Source organism: Heptranchias perlo, chromosome 1, assembly GCF_035084215.1.
Source record: "Heptranchias perlo isolate sHepPer1 chromosome 1, sHepPer1.hap1, whole genome shotgun sequence".
NCBI classification, from domain to species: domain Eukaryota; kingdom Metazoa; phylum Chordata; class Chondrichthyes; order Hexanchiformes; family Hexanchidae; genus Heptranchias; species Heptranchias perlo.
Genome location: NC_090325.1, coordinates 131,241,855 through 131,262,527, shown reverse-complemented (window position 1 = coordinate 131,262,527; position 20,673 = coordinate 131,241,855). Strand labels below are relative to the sequence as shown.

Here is a 20,673-nt window from a genome sequence, read left to right as displayed (position 1 = left end):
TTCAGGGTCTAACAGGACATCAAGATACTGCATGATGTGATGCAACCTGAATACGCAGATAGGGTGGGGAGGTGGCATACTGTCAGTGGTAAGGGAGCAGAGTATTTATGGCAGAGTTTGAAAACAACACCTTGCATTTATATAGCACCTTTAATGTAGTAAAACATCTCAAGGCACTTCACAGGAACGTAATCAGACAAAAATTGACACTGAGCCAAAGAAGGAGTCATTAGGGCTGGAGAAAGTTGTAGAGATAGGGAGGGGCGAGGCCATGGAGGGATTTAAATACAAGGTTGAGAATTTTAAAATCGAAGCATTGGTGGACCAGGAACCAATGTAGGTCAGGGAGCACAGGGATGATAGATGAACCGGACTTGGTCTGAGTTAAGATAAGGGCAGCAGAGTTTCGGATGAGCTCAAGTTTATGGAGGGTGGAAGATGGGAGACCGGCCAGGAGAGCTTTGGAATAGCGGGATGGAAAACAATAGAATTTGGTTTTCCCATTGTCTCATCCAGGATTTGATATCAATCAGGTAGTCTAGCAGCACAGAGTTAGTCTTGAGGCCAACAGAGGCGGTGGAAAAATAGAACTAGATGTCATCAGTGTACCAACGATACTCTGTGTGGCTACAGCAGTGTGCTATACATTCTAATTCTCATTGATCTTTTTCTGTCCTTCAACATGCTCAAACACACCAACCTTGTCCATCTCCATGGCACTGTCCTCGTATGGTGTCAGCTCATCACTTGCAGTGGCTTCTTCTATGTCCCCATTCAATATCTGGTCCCCTCATACTTTTCATCTACATTTATTTTTACATGCTTTTGGAATGAGAGTGACGCTGGCAAGCCCACATTTATTGCCCATCCTTAGTTGCCCGGAGAAAGTTGTGGGGGGTCTTCTCAAAACACTCCAGTCCTTCTGCTGATGGTGATCTCGTAATGGTGGTAGGGAATTCCAGGATTTTGACTGTGGCAATGAAGAAATGGCAGTATATATCCAAGCTAAGATAGTCTACAATTTGGAGTGGAAATTGGAGTTAACAGTCCCATGATCTAGCTGCTCTTGTCCTTCTTGGTCTTAGAATTTTCAGAGCTGGGAGGTGCTGTTAATGTAAGCTTGGCGAATTGCTGCATTTAATCCTGTAGTTAGTTCGTACAGTAGCCTTAGTGTGCTATTGAGTCCAGCGGCAGGCTGCCAACCAAGCAAAGTGCTCTGTCCTGGATGCTGCTGAGCTTCCTGAGAGCTGTTGTGGCTGCACCCATCCAGGCAAGTGATGAATATTCCATTATGTTCCTGAGTTGAGCCAGTTAATGGTGGAGAGGCTATGAGGGATCAGAAGGTGAGACACTCATCTCAGACCACCCAGCCTCTGCCCTGCTCTTGTAGTCACGTTGTTAATATGCCCAATCCAGTTCAGCTTCTAGTCAGTAATGATCTCCCAGGATATTCAGGGTGAGGGACTTGATGATGATGGTGCTATTGAAGCCCTTTTTTTGTTGGAGATAGTCATTTCCTGGTGTCAGTCTTGGCTCAGTGGTGGTATTCGCCACTGAGTGAGAAGGTCATGGGTTCAAGCCCCACTCCAGAGACTTGAAAATATAATCTAGACTGACACTCCAGTGCAGTACTGAGGGAATGCTACATTGTCGGAGATGTTGTCTTTTGGATGAGATGCTAAACGAAGGCCCTGTATACCCTCTCAAGTGGACATAAAAGATCCCATGGCACTATTCAAAGAAGAGCAGAGGACTTCTCTCAGTGTCCTGGCTAACATTTATCCCACAACCATCATCACTAAAAAACAAATTATCTGGTCATTTATCTTATTTCAGCTTGTGGGACTTTGCTGTGCGCAAATTTGCTGCCACTTTCCCCTACAGTACAACAATGGCTACATTTCAAAAGTACTTCATTGACTGTGAAGTGCTTTGGGACACTCTGACGTGCTATATAAATTCAAGTTCTATTTTTTATATAGCACGAATGTTACCTGCCACTTGTCGGCCCAAACCTGGATTTTGTCCATGTTCTGCTGTGGCCTGGGCTGCTTCATTGAGTGAGTTGTGAATAGAGCTGAATACTTTAGAATCAGCAGCAAACAGCCCAACTGCTGACCATATGACCGAGGAAAGGTCATTGATGAAGCAGCTGAACATGCTTGGGTCAAAGATGCTGCCTTGAGGAACTGTGGCAGCAATGGCCCAGTGCTGCGCTGTTTGGCTTCCGACAACTATATCATTCTTTTGTGTAAAGTATGACTCCAGCCACCGAGAGGTTGTCCCCATGACCCCCCCACTGACCACAGTTTTATTAGGGCTTCTTGGTTTTATACTTGATCAAGTATTTCCTTGATGTCAAGGGCACCTACTCTCCTGTCCCCCCTGGATTTCAGCTCTTGCGTCCATGTTGTGCCTAAAAGTCACATGGGGTCAAATTTCAAACGTATGGCAATGATACCCAACTTTATTTCTCCAATACCCTGCTAAAAACTCCATGTCCTAGCCGCCAATCCCCATTCCCGATGAAGACAAGTCCTTCAGCCAGACTTCTTACTTCAACTTTCAAAACGTTGGCCATTTCTGAGTGTACCTCATGCCCACTGCTGCAGAAACCCTAATCCATGCCTTCATCACCCCCAGACTAGGTTTTTCTAGTGCTCTTCTTGCTGGCACCCTGAGTTCACCCTACATAAACTGCAACTCATCCAGAACTCTGCTGCCAATATCCTATTCTGCACAAAATCCATCTCGTCTGTCACCCCCACCCTGGCTATCCTCCACTTGCTCTCCATCCCTCTGCACATCATATTAAAAGCTTTGTCCTCATCTTTAAATCCCTGCAAGCAGTCACTCCTCCCTACCTCTGAAACTTGCTCCAACCTTATGTCCCTGTTTGCACCCTCTGTTCTTTTAACTGATCTACTGCATTCTCCCTCCCTTCTCCAGCTCTACCATCAGAGACAGAACCTTCAGCCATTTTTCCCCCATACACTGAAATGTTCTCCCTAAACCACTCCACTTTGCTACATCTCTCCTACCTTCAAATATCTCCTTAAAATCTGCCTCTTTTACAGTGCTTTTGGCCACCACCATTAATTTTCCTCCTGCTTCAATCTGTGAGGTGCCTTGGAATGTTCTCCTACATAAAAGGTGTTACATAAATGTAAGTTGCTGCATTCTAAAGTTGTTATAAATGTATAACTACATTAAGTTTATTATTTTTTTTAAATGTGAAAGAAATGTATCTGCTAAAAAACTGCAATCTATTCCTGCCCACCAACTCACAAGAAGGTAAAATGCCATGGCCTATTTTCTTAAAAGCCTTGGTAGCTGCATACAGCGTTTGGCACCAACAGTATTCAGTAACTGGATACGAAGAACGAATTACCACAGCACTAATTACCCTTCAACTGGACTAAAAGTGGACTCAAGTTATTTTTCCTTTTCATTCATCTGTAATTACAAGGGGCAAGTTATCATCATTTTTCAAAAGAATAATAATGTGTTAGTTTACCCACAAAAGGAGTGGTAGCCCTTGTTCTTAGAATTAAGTTCTCTTACACGTTGCCTTGGAAATGATCTACATTTAGCATAACCCACAGAGGACCCATTCAGGATGCCTATCTCTTTAAAAGCATATCATGTTTTTTCCCCTTGTGACCTTCCTGTATTTTCCTATGTATTATATAATATCCTCATCATCCAACTTCAGGTTCTTCTAAACCAGGTTAATTAATGTCGTACATTAGCCGATCGAAGAAAGAAATACTGCTGCCCACTAAACCATATTTGTGTGTATCAGCACATGTGTCAGTCATACCAAAGAGGGGAGGACTGCTTCCTAACATATTTATTTGCAGACTTGCTGATGAAAGCAAAGAGGCAAATCTTTATTTTCATTTGAACATAAAATTCTGCGTGCATTCAATTAAATCAGTTTTATTGATAAAGCTGTCTTACTCACTTATCATTTATTATCCTGGAGACTGTGGATTTTACAACTGTTTGAATTTGCATAAGCAGAAAAACCTTATATTTACAGAACTCTTTAATTCAAATAAAAGTCAGGAGGGTTGCAAGGATAAACACTTTGTTTGAAGAGCAGGAATCCTGACCACTTGCTAGCCAGGGATTACATTTCCATTGTTCCAAGACGACATTTTATTATCTGCCTGTTCTCATCATTACAACCTTTAATTCTGGTCTCAAATAGATATTTATCCACACCTTTTTTAAAGGAGTTAGACTGTGTAGCAGTAACTGCTTTTGCTTGAAATTCTCCTGAAGTAATAGAGTTACCCTATAAGATTTGGATACATTTATGTAATTGAAGGTGTGTTCCTACAGACTGATACTATGGGGGAAAAAATTGGTTAAGGGCCATTTTCAGGCACGGGTGATGTGCTATTTCCATGCGCCCGATGGCCTCTACGCAGGCAGCGCGTAAACTACGTACTGCCTGCTACTTATCATGATAGCCCCGTGCAGCCAGCATTACCCGCGCTGCTGAGAAGCTACACAGAGAATGAGGAAGTTGGAAATGGGGTGTGTTCAGTGCACATCATCAGCAGCCTGCACCTGGGGCTAAAGGGGCAAGTGCACAGTTCACGAGGCTGGCAGGACTGGCGCGACAGAGGGCCCCCACGCTTTTCCGATGCAGGACCTTCCGAGGCCCTGGTGGAAGGGGTGGCCGAAAGGAGGGCTAATATGTACCCGCAGGGTGGTAGGAGACCCTCCAGACTGCAGCTCCGCAGGCATTGTCAGGCTGTGGCGCAGGAAGTGAACACCAGGAGCATGACACCAACCACGTGGGTGCAGTGCCGAAAGAAGTTCAATGATTTGACACAAGTGGCCAATGTGAGTGAATGCAAGTGTCAAGTGGCACATCCTACGAACTGCACCACTGCTCCATGCATCACACTCCCCATCATCCACCCACCAACAAACACTGCCCATCCATACGCAATGCTGCACTCGGCATGCTGCGCCTCATCCACACATAATACCACACTTGTAGGCCACACAACCACCACTCACAGGTCACACACACTGGCAGCTATTCGATCACGACAGGCACATCACCCACACACCTTGCAGGATTCTCACTGACACACTGTCCTCTGTCTTTCAGGAGAAGGTGGCACATAACAGCTGGCAGCAGGAGAGAACTGAGGGTGGACAGGGACACTTACACGTCTTCACCACCCCCCCCTCCCCAGAGGAGACAGTGCTTCGGGTCATTGGACAGGCCATCGTGCGGCCATCACAACATGCCGCGCTGGAGGTCCCGATGAAGGGGGTCTCTGCATAGCGAGTGCTCCTTCTCGTTTCCCACATCTTCCTCCTCCCGTAATCTTTCTGACTCACCTGCTGCAGATGCTGTCGGCACGCAGGTCTTGCTCCTCTCCCTGCTCCACAACCTGTTTCCCTTTGTCATTGTAGATACCCAACAACGTGTGGCAGTACCATCCGAGGTGGAGCAGGAGGAAGAGGGGGACTCTGAAGGCACACCGTCACTCGATCTGACACTTGCTTCCACCAGCTCAGAGACCGACACTGTGCGTCCTTTAGAGGCTAGTTTAGAGGAGGGATCGGCACGTGGTGAGACACCAGGCACAAGTGCGCAGGAGCCAGGGCGGGGGGAACGGATACTACGGGTGCCAGCTCGCCGGAGGGCGAGATCTCTCACTAGCTGCAGAGGAGTCAGATGAGGACTTCGATGGGCCAGGCTACAGAAGACGACTGATGGGTGTACACCACCAAATGCTCGGGGCACTGGAAAGCCTGCCAGAAAGCCTGCGCATAATGAGAAGGGGCATGGAGGAGTCCAGCTCCAACTTGACACAGGGCTTTGCCCTGGGCTTGGAGCCCATCCTTTCCACATGGAACGGGTGGTCACCTCCATCAGCACATCTATGGAACCCACCATGATGCAGCGTCTAATGGTCAATGTTATGACTTCCATTGCAGCACAAACCGATGTCATCAAAGGTCTGCAAGCTACTATTGCTGCTCGGACTGGTGCAATGCAAGCTCAGACTGCTGCAATGGAAGCTCAGACTGCTGCTATCGTGGCTTTGGGGACCAGTGTGGAACGGGGCTTCAAGGGTGTCACAGCACTCCAGCAATCCGTTCTCCAGCTATTCACCAGGATTACTGAGGCGTCGCCCAGGGAGAGTGGCAGTGGCACCATGGCAGTCGGACCTGCTGTCCCCTCTCAGAATGACAGCATTCCTGTTCCCACCCCTGCCACTCCGCCAGTGCCCTTGTTGTTGCCTATCAGCCAGCCAGGCCAGAGTAGCTTGAGGTCGTCCTCCAAGGCCATCTGTACATTCCTCCATTGAAGGCCAGCAGCCTCCCACCACCCATGCGCCAGCCACTGGAGAAGCACCTCGTAGGAGCACTAGGCTAGGTAAAGGCACACGAACAACAGGCACTAAGAGAATGCACAAGGGTGAATAGTTCTGTTATGTTTGCATAATTTCATTTATTCACTGATAATTTTAACTTTGAATTTGCATTTGATGGTGGTTTTTATTTGTGTGATGAGCTGAGGGGGATACCAATGTGCAATCAGATGGAGGGCGACTAGATTGTCTTGTAGGAGCAGAAAAGTGGGGAGTGTAGGACTGTTGGTGAGTTGGGGGATGTAGTTGATATTATTGATAGCGGGCATCAGGCGAATTCACAGAGCCCTTCCAGACAATGCACGTGGTTTCTGTTGTAACCTTGCATCTTCCTCCACTTCCTCTTCTGGCTCCTCCCCCTCCTCCTCCTCAGCCTCTTCCTCCTCCTCCTCAGCCTCTTCCTCCTCCTCCTCAGCCTCTCCGTCCTCAGCCTCCTGCTCCTCCACCTCTGGCTCAGGGTCTTCTCCTATCGTTGGTGGCAATGTCTGGCCCCTCACGATGGCGAGGTTGTGCAGTATGCAGCATACTGCCACGAATCTGCCTCCACCTGCTCAGTGGAGTACTGCAGGGCTCCTCCAGGCAGCGGAAGTGTTGTTTGAGAAAGTCTATGGTGTGCTCCACGACGTTGCATGTGGAAGCATGACTCATTATTGGCCAGCTGTGTGCGTGGGTTCCTGACCAGAGTCATGAGCCACTGCGTGAGGGGATAGCCCAGTAGTCAGCCTTTGACTTGCTGAGCCAGGTGAAAGATAGGTGGCACATTGGACTGCCCAATGATGAAGGCGTCGTAACTGCTCCCAGGGTAGTGGGCATCGACCTCCATGATTCGATGTGTGTGGTCTCACACTAGCTGCACCTTCAGGGAATGGAAGCCCTTTCGGTTGACAAAGATGGCCATGTTGATATGCAGGGCAATGTGCTTGCAGTCAATGGCACCCTGCACCATGGGGAAGCCAGCAATGCGAGCGAACCCCCATGCTCGCTCGTTCTGCTTGTTTCTGTCAAGAGGGAAGGTGATGAACTGTTCCTCATCTGGTACAGTATGTCTGTGACCTCCCATATACAACAGTGCACTGCATACTGCGAGATGTTGCACATACCACCAGCAGAGGCCTGAAATGATACTGAGTCATAGAAATTCAGTGCCACGGTTACCTTCACAGCCACAGGCAGTGCTGTCCTTGCTCTGCTCTGAGGCCGCCGTTGTGGCCACACCAGTTGACAGATCTCAGTCACGGTTTCCTTGGTGAACCTCAGGCATCGGATGCAATCCTCCTCGGTCATGTTGAGGTAAGTGAATTGGTCCCGGAAGGCCCTTATTGGATAGGGCCTCCTGCTCAGTGTCCTGCGCCTCCTCGTCCTCCCTCTCCTCACAGCTTGAACTGCTATGCGTGGCCTCTCTGCATGCTCCCAGTCATGCTCAATTTCCTACGGGAGCGCTAGCAGACCACCCATGGTTGCCAGAAATGTTGTTCAACCACGGTTATAACTTTCCGAACCATAAGGCGGTACCTGACAAAGCATTCTCAAATGTACTCTAGGAACTCTCAGTAAGCATAGGGAGCTTCAAAAAATACTTCCTATTCCACCTGCAGCCAGAAGCAATAATCCAGCAACTAACCTGCAACACCTGTATGGTCCCTTTAAATAGCACTGGTGGGGGGTCCCCCAGGCACTCTAAGACACATTCAGATGGTTGGAGGTGAGTTGAGCATTAAGTGCCAAAATGGTGTCTATCACTTTAAATCAGCGTTGCACACTGATTGCACGCATTTTCTCCTTACTTTACATGCTTCCGGCATTCGGTATTTGCGCATGCGCTAACTCCTATACCAAGATGGTGTCCGGAGCACGTCACGCTGGAAACTTGTGCACGCAGCCAAGACGCCATCTTGGATGTTGGAGAGACCATGTAGCACCAAAACAATGGGCACTACATGGCCCAATTTAGTACCCTATCTTTCCACACCTTTGGAACTAAAATGGAATGCTCCACATTCTCCAAAGATGGAATAAGGATTATGTCCTCCTTACACTCAGACATCGGCGACATTATCCAAAAGCACAACGTCAGGTTGCACATGTACACTGACTACATCTAGCTCGACCTCACCACCATCTCTCTCGACACCCCCCCCCACCGTTGCCTCCGATTTGTTAGGCTGCTTGTCTGATATCCAGTATTGGATGAGCAGAAATTTCCTCCAATTAAATATTGGGAAGACCGAAGCCATTGTCTTTGGCCTCCGCCACAAACTCAGTTCCCTAGCCACCGACTCCATCCCTCTCCCTGGCCACTGTCTGAGTCTGAACCAGACCGTTCGCAATTAATTACTTTCACTCATTGCAAGGCCTGTGGGGATGGCTGTGTGGGAACACAGTACGTCCAGGAAGCACATTAGAAGAATGAAGAATTTCCAAGTTAGAATCATAGACATTTATGGCAGAGAAGGAGGCCATTTGGCCCATTGTGTCCGTGCCAGCCGAAAAAGAGCTATCCAGCCTAATCCCACTTTCCAGCTCTTGGTCCGTAGCCTTGTAGGTTGCGGCATCTCAAGTGCACGTCCGAGTACTTTTTAAATGCGCTGAGGGTTGCTGCCTCTTCTGCCTTCCTTTCAGGCATTGAGTTCCAGACCCCCACCACCCTCTGGGTGAAAAAAATTCTCCTCAACTCCCCTCTAATCCTTCTACCAATTGCTTTAAATCTATGCCCCCTGGTTATTGACTCCTCCACTAAGGGAAATAGGTCCTTCCTATCCACTTCATCTAGACCCCTCATAATTTTATACACCACAATTAAATCTCCCTTCAACATCCTCTGTTCCAAAGAAAACAACCCCAGCCTATCCAATCTTTCATCATAGCTAAAACTCTCCAGCCTTGGCAACATTCTCGTAAACCCCTCAATACCCTCTCTCGTGCAATCACATTTTTCCTGTAATGTGATGATCAGAACTGTACACTGTACTTTAGCTGTGGCCTAACTAGTGTTTTATACAGTTCTAGCATAACCTCCCTGCTCTTATATTCTATGCCTCTGCTAATCCTTCTACATATCCCGTCTTCTGCACAATGCTGGAGGCATGCAACTTCTTTACCATTGAGAACAAATTCTGGTTTCTATTTATCAGGCCTGGAAATTGGCAGCTCTAGTGGACCATTTGTTTCTCACTTGTTTCAATACTATGAAAATAAGGAGGAGATATCAATTTTTGTGTAACAAATTGAACAAAGTTGAGGCATCCATTGTTAAATGACTAAATCACCATAGTGCAGTTGAATTAGCATTTGTACAGGCATGGAATTACCAGTAATAAAGGTTAGGACTGAGGCATATGTGTTCAATAATATACATGAGATCTTTTCCTGGCAAGTGCTTGTTTATAATGTAATATATCAAACCACACGTGCAGTCTAGGTACACAAGAGGTCATAATTATTCAACCACAGGAACTGAGGCTAATTGTAATGCTTCAGTGCTGCTCCACCCAACAGCACAGGTCACGATTTGAACCTGGGACATTCCTGGTCTGTACGGCTCAGTAACATACTGCAGAGTACATTTACTACTGGGCCCTCAGAGGAGCACTTCAACCAATCATGTCTATCTTTAAAAGTTCCAATACTTACTACAATAAATCTAGTTGTCAGGAAACGGTTTTGGTAGTTAATATGATGATGTATTTTTTTTCTCTTTTACCTCAGAGCTACCCAAATAACTAAACATTGTCTGCATCTGGACGGGAAGCTCTTACAATTGTACTGTGACATGATTGGCTGCTTCCACTTGGCTTCTCACTGCAGCTGCTCCCTCAAACTGCCCCATGCAGAACAAAGTCAATACAGAATGATACAAGGGGCTCAGGGAGTTAAAGCATCATTCTTTTTAAAGATTTGGATAATTACCTTCCATATTATGTACCTTAAAGCTTGCAGTAAATTCATTAAATCGCAACATATAGGTTGGCATCAGTGTCCACATAAACAGGTCCCTAATCTTTGCCAGCCTTTTTTCAATGCCACCTTCAGTTTGGCAATGAAAAAAGGCAGGCAGAAAGCTGCCTACCCTCCTTGTGTAAGCAATGTCAATAGTATCTTGGGCCTATTGGAAAAGAATGCCTTTTGGTTTTGGAGTACATTATATTTCATTCTACTTTAAAATCTTATCTGCCTTCATCAATTGAGAAGATGGGCTGGAGACATGCTCTGGGCCTGTACCAGTGCAGCTTTTGAACCAGCCACCACCTCCTGTGGGTATGTTCATCTTCCAATTCCCCACAGCAGTACTTTTATAACTAGGAACACACCATATGCAGAAGTACAAACACAAATTCACATTGGCCACTCTGTAGCAGAAGGAAAAGGCATTTTCCAAATGTAGGGTGGAAGAGAAGCAAAGAAATATGTACATTTTAATAACAATTCATCTTGTAATTTGCACAGGCTGCAAAGAAATACCACAGACTTTTAATGAGTTGGAAGAGTAAAAGGCCAATTCAATATAGTTTTAATCAAGGTCTGCGCTCATTGGTGACAGCATTGTTGCAGATAGCAATTATCATATTCAGAATAGTTTTTCCTTCAATCTGCAATGTATATTTCTTGACCATTTAATCTAGCACTCATAAGGCAACAAAATACTCTTTTTATATTATAATTAGTCTTTCCAGTTTAAAGTGTTTTTTGAGCTGTGGTGTTTATTTTTTAGCAATTATTCGATTCTGCCTAATTCAGTGTTTTTATTGTTTTGGTTTTAAAAACAGGTAAAATCGAGCTTAAAGGCATTTAAGGCCTGCACATAGAATTAATGTACTTACTTTGTGGCATCTGTGACCAGAAACAGTGATCTCATGGTTCATCCAGGAACGAAATTGTGATCATGAACCTCTTGGACATGAGTTTCCTGGCACAATTATGCAGGCGGGAACTAATTTTCATATTTAGTTTTGGTAATATAGGGTCGGCAAACGTAAGTAGAAATTAATGAGAAGTAAGTAGGGAATAGATATCATAAAAAGTATATTTACTCAAAAGAGTGATAAATGTTATGAATAATCTATCGAGAGGCAAAAATGTTGGGGTTATTCAAAACACAACTAAATACCGTAATGGAAGAGTCAATGCATTGGAAGAATGAGCATCATTGACTGACTATTTTTTATCATCCCTGACTTCACTTCTCTAACAAACAAATTATGACTGTTTCTGAATTTCCATGATTGCTACTGAATTTTCATAATTGTCATGCACCTTGAAATAATTCAGTTTTGTCCCTAATGTCCCCAGTGTCCCTGGCGATCATGTGTGCAGGAAGTGTGTCCAACTGCAGCTACTGGCTAACCGTATTTCGGAGCTGGAGCTGCGGGTGGATTCACTGTGGAGCATCCGCGATGCTGAGACTATCGTGGATAGCACGTTCAGTGAGGTGGTCACACCGCAGGTAAAGATTATGCAGGCAAAAAGGAAATGGGTGATCGCCAGGCAGAGTAAAAGGACGAGGCAGGTAGAGCAGGAGTCCCCTGGAGCCATCTCCCTCTCAAACAGATATTCTGCTTTGGATACTGTTGGGGGAGATGGCTTATCAGGGGAAAGCAGCAAGAGCCAAGTTCGGGGCACCACGGGTGGCTCTGCTACACAGGAGGGGAGGAAGAAGAGTGGCAGGGCTATAGTGATAGGGGATTCAATTGTAAGGGGAACAGTTGGGCGTTTCTGCGGCCGCAAACGTGACTCCAGGATGGTATGTTGCCTCCCTGGCGCTAGGGTCAAGGATGTCACGGAGCAGCTGCAGGGCATTCTGGAGGGGGAGGGTGAACAGCCAGTAGTCGTGGTCCATGTTGGTACCAACGACATAGGTAAAAATGGGATGAGGTCCTGCAAGGTGAATTTAAGGAGTTAGGAGATAAATGAAAAAGCAGGACTTCAAAGGTAGTGAACTCAGGATTACTACCAGTGCCACGTGCTAGTGAGTATAGGAACAGGAAAATAGACAGGATGAATGCGTGACTGCAGGGATGGTGTAGGAGGGAGGGATTTAGATTCCTGGGACATTGGGGCCGGTTCTGGGGAAGGTGGGACCTGTACAAGCGGGACGGGTTACACCCGAGCAGGACCGGGACCAATGTCCTCGCGGGGGTGTTTGCTAGTGCTGTTGGGGAAGGTTTAAACTAGAGTGGCAGGGGGATGGGAACCTGAGCGGGGAGTCAGAAGGGAATAAAGTTGAGAGCAGCAAGAAAAGGGAAGACCCAGGGGAAATTTACAATACAAATAGTACAAACAGTTGTTCAAGAACAAGTGAAAGGGAAAAGCGTAGAGCAGCGGAAAGAAAGTGTACTTTAGGCACGACAGATAAAATAAAAACTAGAAGGCGTAAGGCGATTAACCCAGCATCAAAGCTGAAGGTCAGGCTAGGGTGTGTGGCCCAACTAAGAGTTCTATATACAAATGCACAGAGTATAAGGAATAAATTAAATGAACTACAGGTTCAAATTCAAATTGGAGGGTATGACATGATAGCTATTACTGAGACTTGGCTGCAGGATGGTCAGGATTAGGAACTAATTATACTAGGTTATAAGGTCCACAGGAGAGATAGGGAAAATGGAAGAGGGGGAGTAGTAGCCTTAATGATTAGAGATGAAATCACTTCAATGATAAAGGGGGATATAACGAGAGGTAAGCAGCCAACAGAGACCTTATGGGTTGAATTGAGAAATAGGAAAGGATCTAAGACTATAGTGGGAGTTGTATATAGGAGCCCTGGCAGCAGCTCTGAAGTGCTAGATTGTATAAATGCAGAGATTAGACAAGCGTGTAAGAAAGGCATAGTGGTCTTAATGGGGGACTTTAACCTTCACATAGATTGGGAAAAGCAGACTAGCAACTGTCAAAAAGGTAGTGAATTTCTTGAGTGTGTCCGGGATAGTTTTCTACAGCAGTATGTCCTAGAGGCAACAAGGGGGCAAGCCATACTAGATTTAGTAATGAGTAATGAACCAGATTTAGTTAACGGCTTAACTGTGCGTGAACATTGATCCAATAGCGATCATAACATGATCGAGTTCAATGTAGTGTTTGAAAGGGAAAAAAGTGAATCAGCTGCTAAGATTCTAGACTTTGGCAAGGCCGACTTCAATGGGATGAGACAGAGACTGTCCACAGTAAACTGGGCAAATCTGTTAATGGGTAAAACGACTGATGATCAATGGGAAATGTTTAAAGAAACATTTAACATGATACAGAATCGGTTTATACCCCTGAGGGGCAAGAACTCTACTTGCCAAAAAAAACAGCCATGGACAACTAAAGAGGTAAGGGACAGTATAAGACATAAGGAAAGGGCATACAAAAAGGCAAAAAATGGCACAGATCCTGGCGAATGGGAAATATACCAAGATCAACAAAGGGTCACAAAACAGATAGTAAGAGCTACAAAAAGAGAGTATGAAAAGAAACTCGCAAGGGATATCAAAACCAATACGAAGAACTTTTATAGTTATATTAAGAAAAAGAGGGTGGTCAGGAGCAGTGTTGGCCCCTTAAAAACTGAAAGTGGGGATATTGTCATTGACAATGGGGAAATGGCAGACATGTTGAACAATTACTTTGCGTCAGTATTTACAGTCGAAAAAGAAGATAGCATGCCGGAAATCCCAAGAAAACTTATATTGAAGCGGGGACAGGGACTCGATAAAATTAACATAAGTAAAGCAACAGCAATGAAGAAAATAATAGCACGAAAGAGTGACAAATCCCCAGGACCAGATGGTTTCCATCCCAGGGTTTTAAAGGAAGTAGGCGAGCACATTGTGGATGCCCTAACTATAATCTTTCAAAGTTCTGTAGATTCAGGAACTGTCCCTCTAGATTGGAAAATTGCACATGTCACTCCGCTTTTTAAGAAAGGAGAGAGAGGGAAACTGGGAAATTATAGACCAGTTAGCCTAACATCTGTTGTGGGGAAAATGCTAGAGTCTATAATTAAGGATAGGGTGACTGAACACCTCGAGAATTTTCAGTTAATAAGAGAGAGCCAGCATGGATTTGTGAAAGGTAGGTCGTGCCTGACAAACCTGATTGAATTTTTTGAAGAGGTGACTAAAGTAGTGGACAGGGGAATGCCAATGGATGTTATTTATATGGACTTCCAGAAGGCATTTGATAAGGTCCTACATAAGAGACTGTTAGCTAAGATAGAAGCCCATGGAATTGAGGGAAAAGTACGGACTTGGTTAGGAAGTTGGCTGAGCGAAAGGCGACAGAGAATAGGGATAATGGGAAGGTACTCACATTGGCAGGATGTGACTAGTGGAGCCCTGCAGGGATCTGTCTTGGGGCCTCAATTATTCACAATATTTATAAACGACTTAGATGAAGGCATAGAAAGTCTCATATCTAAGTTTGCCGATGACACAAAGATTGGTGGCATTGTAAGCAGTGTAGATGAAAACATAAAATTACAAAGGGATATTGATAGATTAGGTGAATGGGCAAAACTGTGGCAAATGGAATTCAATGTAGACAAATGTGAGGTCATCCACTTTGGATCAAAAAAGGATAGAACAGGGTACTTTCTAAATGGTAAAAAGTTAAAAACAGTGGATGTCCAAAGGGACTTAGGGGTTCAGGTACATAGATCATTGAAGTGTCATGAACAGGTGCAGAAAATAATCAAGAAGGCAAATGGAATGTTGGCCTTTATATCTAGAGGACTAGAGTACAAGGGGGTAGAAGTTATGCTGCAGCTATACAAAACCCTGGTTAGACTGCACCTGGAGTACTGTGAGCAGTTCTGGGCACCGCACCTTCGGAAGGACATATTGGCCTTGGAGGGAGTGCAGCGTAGGTTTACTGGAATGATACCCGGAATTCAAGGGTTAAGTTGCAAGGAGAGATTACACAAATTGGGGTTGTATTCTCTCGAGTTTCGAAGGTTAAGGGGTGATCTGATCGAAGTTTATAAGATATTAAGGGGAACGGATAGGGTAGATAGAGAGAAACTATTTCCGCTGGTTGGGGATTTTAGGAGTAGGGGGCACAGTCTAAAAATTAGAGCCAGACCTTTCAGGAGCGAGATTAGAAAACATTTCTACACACAAAGGGTTGTAGACGTTTGGAACTCTCTTCCGCAAAGGGGAATTGATACTAGCTCAATTGCTAAATTTAAATCTGAGATAGATAGCTTTTTGGCAACCAAAGGTATTAAGGGATATGGGCCAAAGGCAGGTATATGGAGTTAGATCAGAGATCAGCCATGATCTTATCAAATGGCAGAGCAGGCACGAGGGGCTGAATGGCCTACTCCTGTTCCTATGTTCCTAATTGGAATCAGCAATGACAGAAAATGGATCAAACATCAGTGAAGACAAAGATTTGCGTTTGATTCAGGTCATGCATGATTAAAATGCTCGAAACACGAGCACACATGCCTTAAGTCCCCCTTAAATGTAGTCTTTCAGATAGCTGTGTTGGGTTGAATGACAATTTCTCGCAGTGAGTCCCTGATGTACATTTTTTGAAGGTTGGAAATTCCACTTTATAGTCAGCTGGAGTACGTTGTGTTCCAAATTTAATTTCAAGATGTATGTGACACTCTATAAGGAACCACGCACCTATAGAAATGCAGAATATTTTGCTAATTATGATGAACTACCCTCATGTAAAAGGCCTTCATAACTCACTGTTAAGCTATCTAATTTTGCTATGTTACTTATTCTTTGGTCTGTTACTTATTCACATCTTCACAAGATTATTGTACTCAGGACTACCATGGTAGAGGTAGGGCATAAATGATAACTCTTTTCCCAGTTTTGTAATAAACTATGAAAGGTTTCTTTGGTTGGATCACACAGCATCGACAACTTGCAACATATAAAGTCTTTAATTGCCCTTCACAAAGTGATGGATCAGACACGAAGCAGGGATAGGGAGAAAGTTAGGAGGAGCAACCAGACGTGGTTGAAAAGAAGGTCTTGCTGAAGCTTATGAACTTGGGGAGGTGGGGTTTAGAAAGAAAATTGCAGAATGCGGGGCTCTGATGTCTGAAACCTATGTCACCGATGGAAAACGCTGTTTACTCATTTATTTCCACTTGTCTTTCAGTTGCTTTGGCTGCGTACAAATGGCTAGTTTGCTACCTGTTGCGTGAGAGCTACATGAAACTGGATGAGGAGAAGAATTCAGGCAAATCAGACTTTGAGTGCAGAAACAACAGTCAGGTAAAGAGTTTGGGGAGGGAAACTGTGGAAGTGGCTGTATCTTTGCAGTGAATTTGTTATTCAATAATTTATCCGTTTATATGATCAAAACTGTGTTGTATCCATTTAGTGCCTGGTGTTTGATGACATAACCATCAGCCAATAAACAGTAATAGAGTCAAGTAATCGGTGTAAAATTGTTCATATATAGAGGTGATTTTATGCTGAAAATTTTCTTATTGTGCACCAACAACCAATCATCTTGAGATATATTTTGAGATATTTAATGTACTTTCCTTGGCTGCACTTATTCTGTTAGTTTAAGTTCAAAATAATTTTAAATGCACCTGACTTGGCACAATAATTTACTCAAAAAGCAAAAAACTCCAGATGCTGGATGTAATTATAGGTGTACCAGGTAGAATAGCCATAGTAAGCTTTTAAAATATATATCCACATATTAGTACTCATTCTGCAATGTCGATACAAGGCCAGGCTTGGAGCAGTAGACACATTACAAACATACGAATTAAGAGCAGGAGTAGGCCATTCTGCCCCTCAAGCCTGCTGTACCATTTAATAAGATCAAGACTGATCTGATTGTGACCTCAACCCTATTTTCCCGTCTACCTACTATAACCTTTGACTCCCTTGTTAATCAGGAATCTATCTAACTCAGCCTTAAAAATATTCAATGACCCTACCTCCACCGCTCTCTGGGCAAGGGAGTTCCACAGACTCACGACCCTCTGAGAGAAAAAAATTCTCCTCATCTCCATCTTAAATGGGAAACCCTTTATTTTTAAACTGTGGCCCCTAGTTCTAGTCTCTCCCACAAGGGGAAACATCCCCTCAGCATCTACCCCTTCTAGTCCCCTCAGGATCTTACATGTTTCAATAAGATCACCTCTCATTCTTCTAAACTCCAGTATATACAGGCCCAACTTGCCCAACCTTTCCTCATAAGATAACCCCCTCATCCCAGGAATCAGTCAAGTGAACCTTCTCTGAACCGCCTCCAAAGCAATTATGTCCTTTCTTAACTAAGGAGAACAAAACTGCACTCAGTATTCTAGATTTGTTCTCACCAATGCCCTGTACAACTGCAGCAAAACATCTCTATTTTTATATTCCATTCCCCTTGCAATAAATAACAACATTGCATTTGCCTTCCTAATCACTTGCTGTACCTGCATACTAACTTCTTGTGATTCATGTACTAGGACACCCGGATCCCTCTGCAATCTCTCTCCATTTGAATAATATACTGCTTTTCTATTCCTCCTGCCCAAGTGGACAAGTTTACATTTTCCCACATTACACTCCATCTGCTAAATTTTTGCCCACTCACTTAACCTATCTATATTCCTTTGCAACCTCCTTGGGCCCGATTTTAGCAGGGCTGCGGGTGCTCGGCGGATGGGCTAGCGGGCGCGTGGGTAACGCGCCCGGTGAAATTAGTGGGTTTCCCGCGCGATCGTAGCAGGCAAACCACTAATTGGATCCACTTACCTGCTCCTCCGGGTTCCCCGCTGCTGATCTGCGCGTCGGGCGGGCTGCACATGCGCAGCAAGATCTGTCAGCTGGAGGCGCTCTATTTAAAGGGGCAGTCCTCCACTGACAGATGCTGCAACAAATAGCAAAGATGACTGCATGGAGCAGCCCAGGGTGCTCCCAGTTTAATGATGCCTCACCCCAGGTATCAATACATGGGGTGAGGAGGAGGGGGAGGACAGAGATCTTCCACCCAGCGGGCGGGTGGAAGCGGCCCGCCTCCACCACCAGGAAGGCCTGGCTCGAGGTGGCAGAGGGGGTCACCTGCGCCACCAACATATCGCCCACCTGCACACAGTGCAGGAGGCGGTCCAATGACCTCAGTAGGTCAGCCACAGTGAGTACACGTAGTCCTTCCCCTACACTCCGTCTACCACATCACTGCCCCCACCCCACATCTCCTTCGGCACTGCCAACACTACTCTGTCACATCACCCCTCATACCCACTCAAACCCCATCCTCATCTTACCTGCACCTACTCACCTCGCCAGTACTCACCCCGCCACTACCACGCAACCCAATCCTCATACAATCTCATGGCTCTATCCCATACTCACCCTCTCGTGCATCTCTCTCACAGCCAGCCTCACTCAACCTGCCACCACCTGTGCTGCAGCCACAGGTCATGCATCACATATGTGCAGTAGGCAGCGTAAGGCAAACGTGTCGTGAGCATGAAGGGGATGCACAAGGGTGTTTGAGGGTTTGTCATATATTGAATTTCAGAACAACTCACATCACACATATTGGCACCACTACTGCCATATCTTCGCGAATCCTGTCCGGTTTGTGCAATAATGCCCGCTCCTGGGTATCACTATGAGGACCCACCACTGATGCCACCCATTGTGTCACTGCAGAGTGGGTGTAGGTGTATTTGCAGGGCTCTTCTGCGCAGACAACTGAGAGACATCGGCGATGTCCCCGGTTGCACCCTGCAAGGCTGCGGAGGAGAAGTTGTTGAGGGCAGTGGTGACTTTGACAGTGACAGGTAGGAAGATGGTGCACGGGCCAGCCAGGAGCAGCTCGGCATGAAAGAGGCTGCAGATGTCCACGGCTACATGTCGAGTGACTCTGAGCCTCCGTGTGCACTGCTGCTCAGAGAGGTCCAGGAGGCTGAGCCTCGGTCTGTGGAACCTGTGGCGAGGGTAGTGCCCTCTGCGACGCATCTCTCTCTGCGGTTGCCCTCCCTCCTGCTGTACAGGTGGATGTGTCACAGCACTCTGTTGTGGAGCTCCACATGTCAGAGGTGGACGGCGTGGATGGCGAGGCTGGTGATGCTGTTCGCCCTCCGAGGAGGTCATGACTGCAGCTACGGCGGCCCCCATCCGCAAGATGTACATCTGAGGGGGTCCGCAAGGTAGGTACATGTCTCCGGACCCCGGGGTAAGTGTGCAGGTTGGTGACTTTGACCGTCAGGAAGAGGGTGGTGGAGGCCAAACTTTGTCCCAAGTGACAGGGTGGCCTCCTGCAATGGGTGAGGGTCTCCCCCCCCCCCCCCCCCCCCCGCACCTGTCAAATGGACCTTTGCAGCTGCCACAGGCTGACAGCTGCAACACGTCCATTCGAGCTGGGAGTGTTTCCCCCAGTGTGGGAAACAGTCCCATGTTGTTCAAAAATCCCACATAGTCCCTTAATCAGGTCAGTTAATGACCTGAAATACCTAAGTAAATATTGTCAAGTGGCATCCCGCTGGCTTTAATTGCCTGCGGGATTCCCACCAGCGGGGGCTGAGCGCGCACGCCGGCGCGTCAGCGGGGAACCCGGAAGTGGGCGGGATCGAGGCGGGATCCGGTCCCACTCCTGGATTTCCCGATATTCGGGGCCCCCCCCGCCGAGAACGCACCCGATAGCGGGTGGTAAAATCGAGCCCCTTATGTCCTCCTCATAACTTACTTTCCGACCAACCTTTGTGTCATCAGCAAATTTAGCAACCATACATTCGGTGCCATCATCCAAGTCATTGATATAGACTGTAAATAGTTTATGCCTCAGCACTGATCCCTGTGGCACTCCACTCATTACATCTTACCAACCTGAAAATGACCCATTTATGCCTACTCTCTGTTCCTGTTAGCTAACTAATCCTTTATCCATGCTAATATGTTACCCCCTACACCATGAGCTTTTATTTTGTGTAGTAGCCTTTCATGTGGCACCTTGTCAAAAGCCTTCTGGAAATCCAAGTACACCACATCCACAGGATCCCCTTTATCCATGTTGCTTGTTACTTTCTCAAAGAACTCTAATAAATTAGTCAAACACTTTCACAAAGCCGTGTTGACTCTGCCTCATTAACTGTCCATGAGAAGAGATTAAGGTACGGTAGCATAGTGGTTATGTTACTGGGCTAGTAATCCAGAGGCCTGGACTAAAATCCAGAGTCATGAGTTCAAATCCCGCCACGGCAGCTGGCGAATTTAAATTCAATTAATTAAATTCAATTAATTAAATAAAAATCTGGAATTAAAATACTAGTATCAGTAATGATGGCCATGAAACTACCGGATTGTCG

General features: G+C 45.8%; 1 protein-coding gene across 1 annotated transcript in view; it reads left to right on the top strand.

Moving 5' to 3' along the window:
• Positions 1–20,673, top strand: part of acox3 (acyl-CoA oxidase 3, pristanoyl) — a 199,188-nt gene that overhangs the window by 143,415 nt on the left and 35,100 nt on the right. Inside the window, 1 exon segment of the mRNA XM_067991065.1 lies at positions 16,509–16,624. Within this exon segment, the coding sequence (XP_067847166.1) occupies positions 16,509–16,624 (116 nt within the window).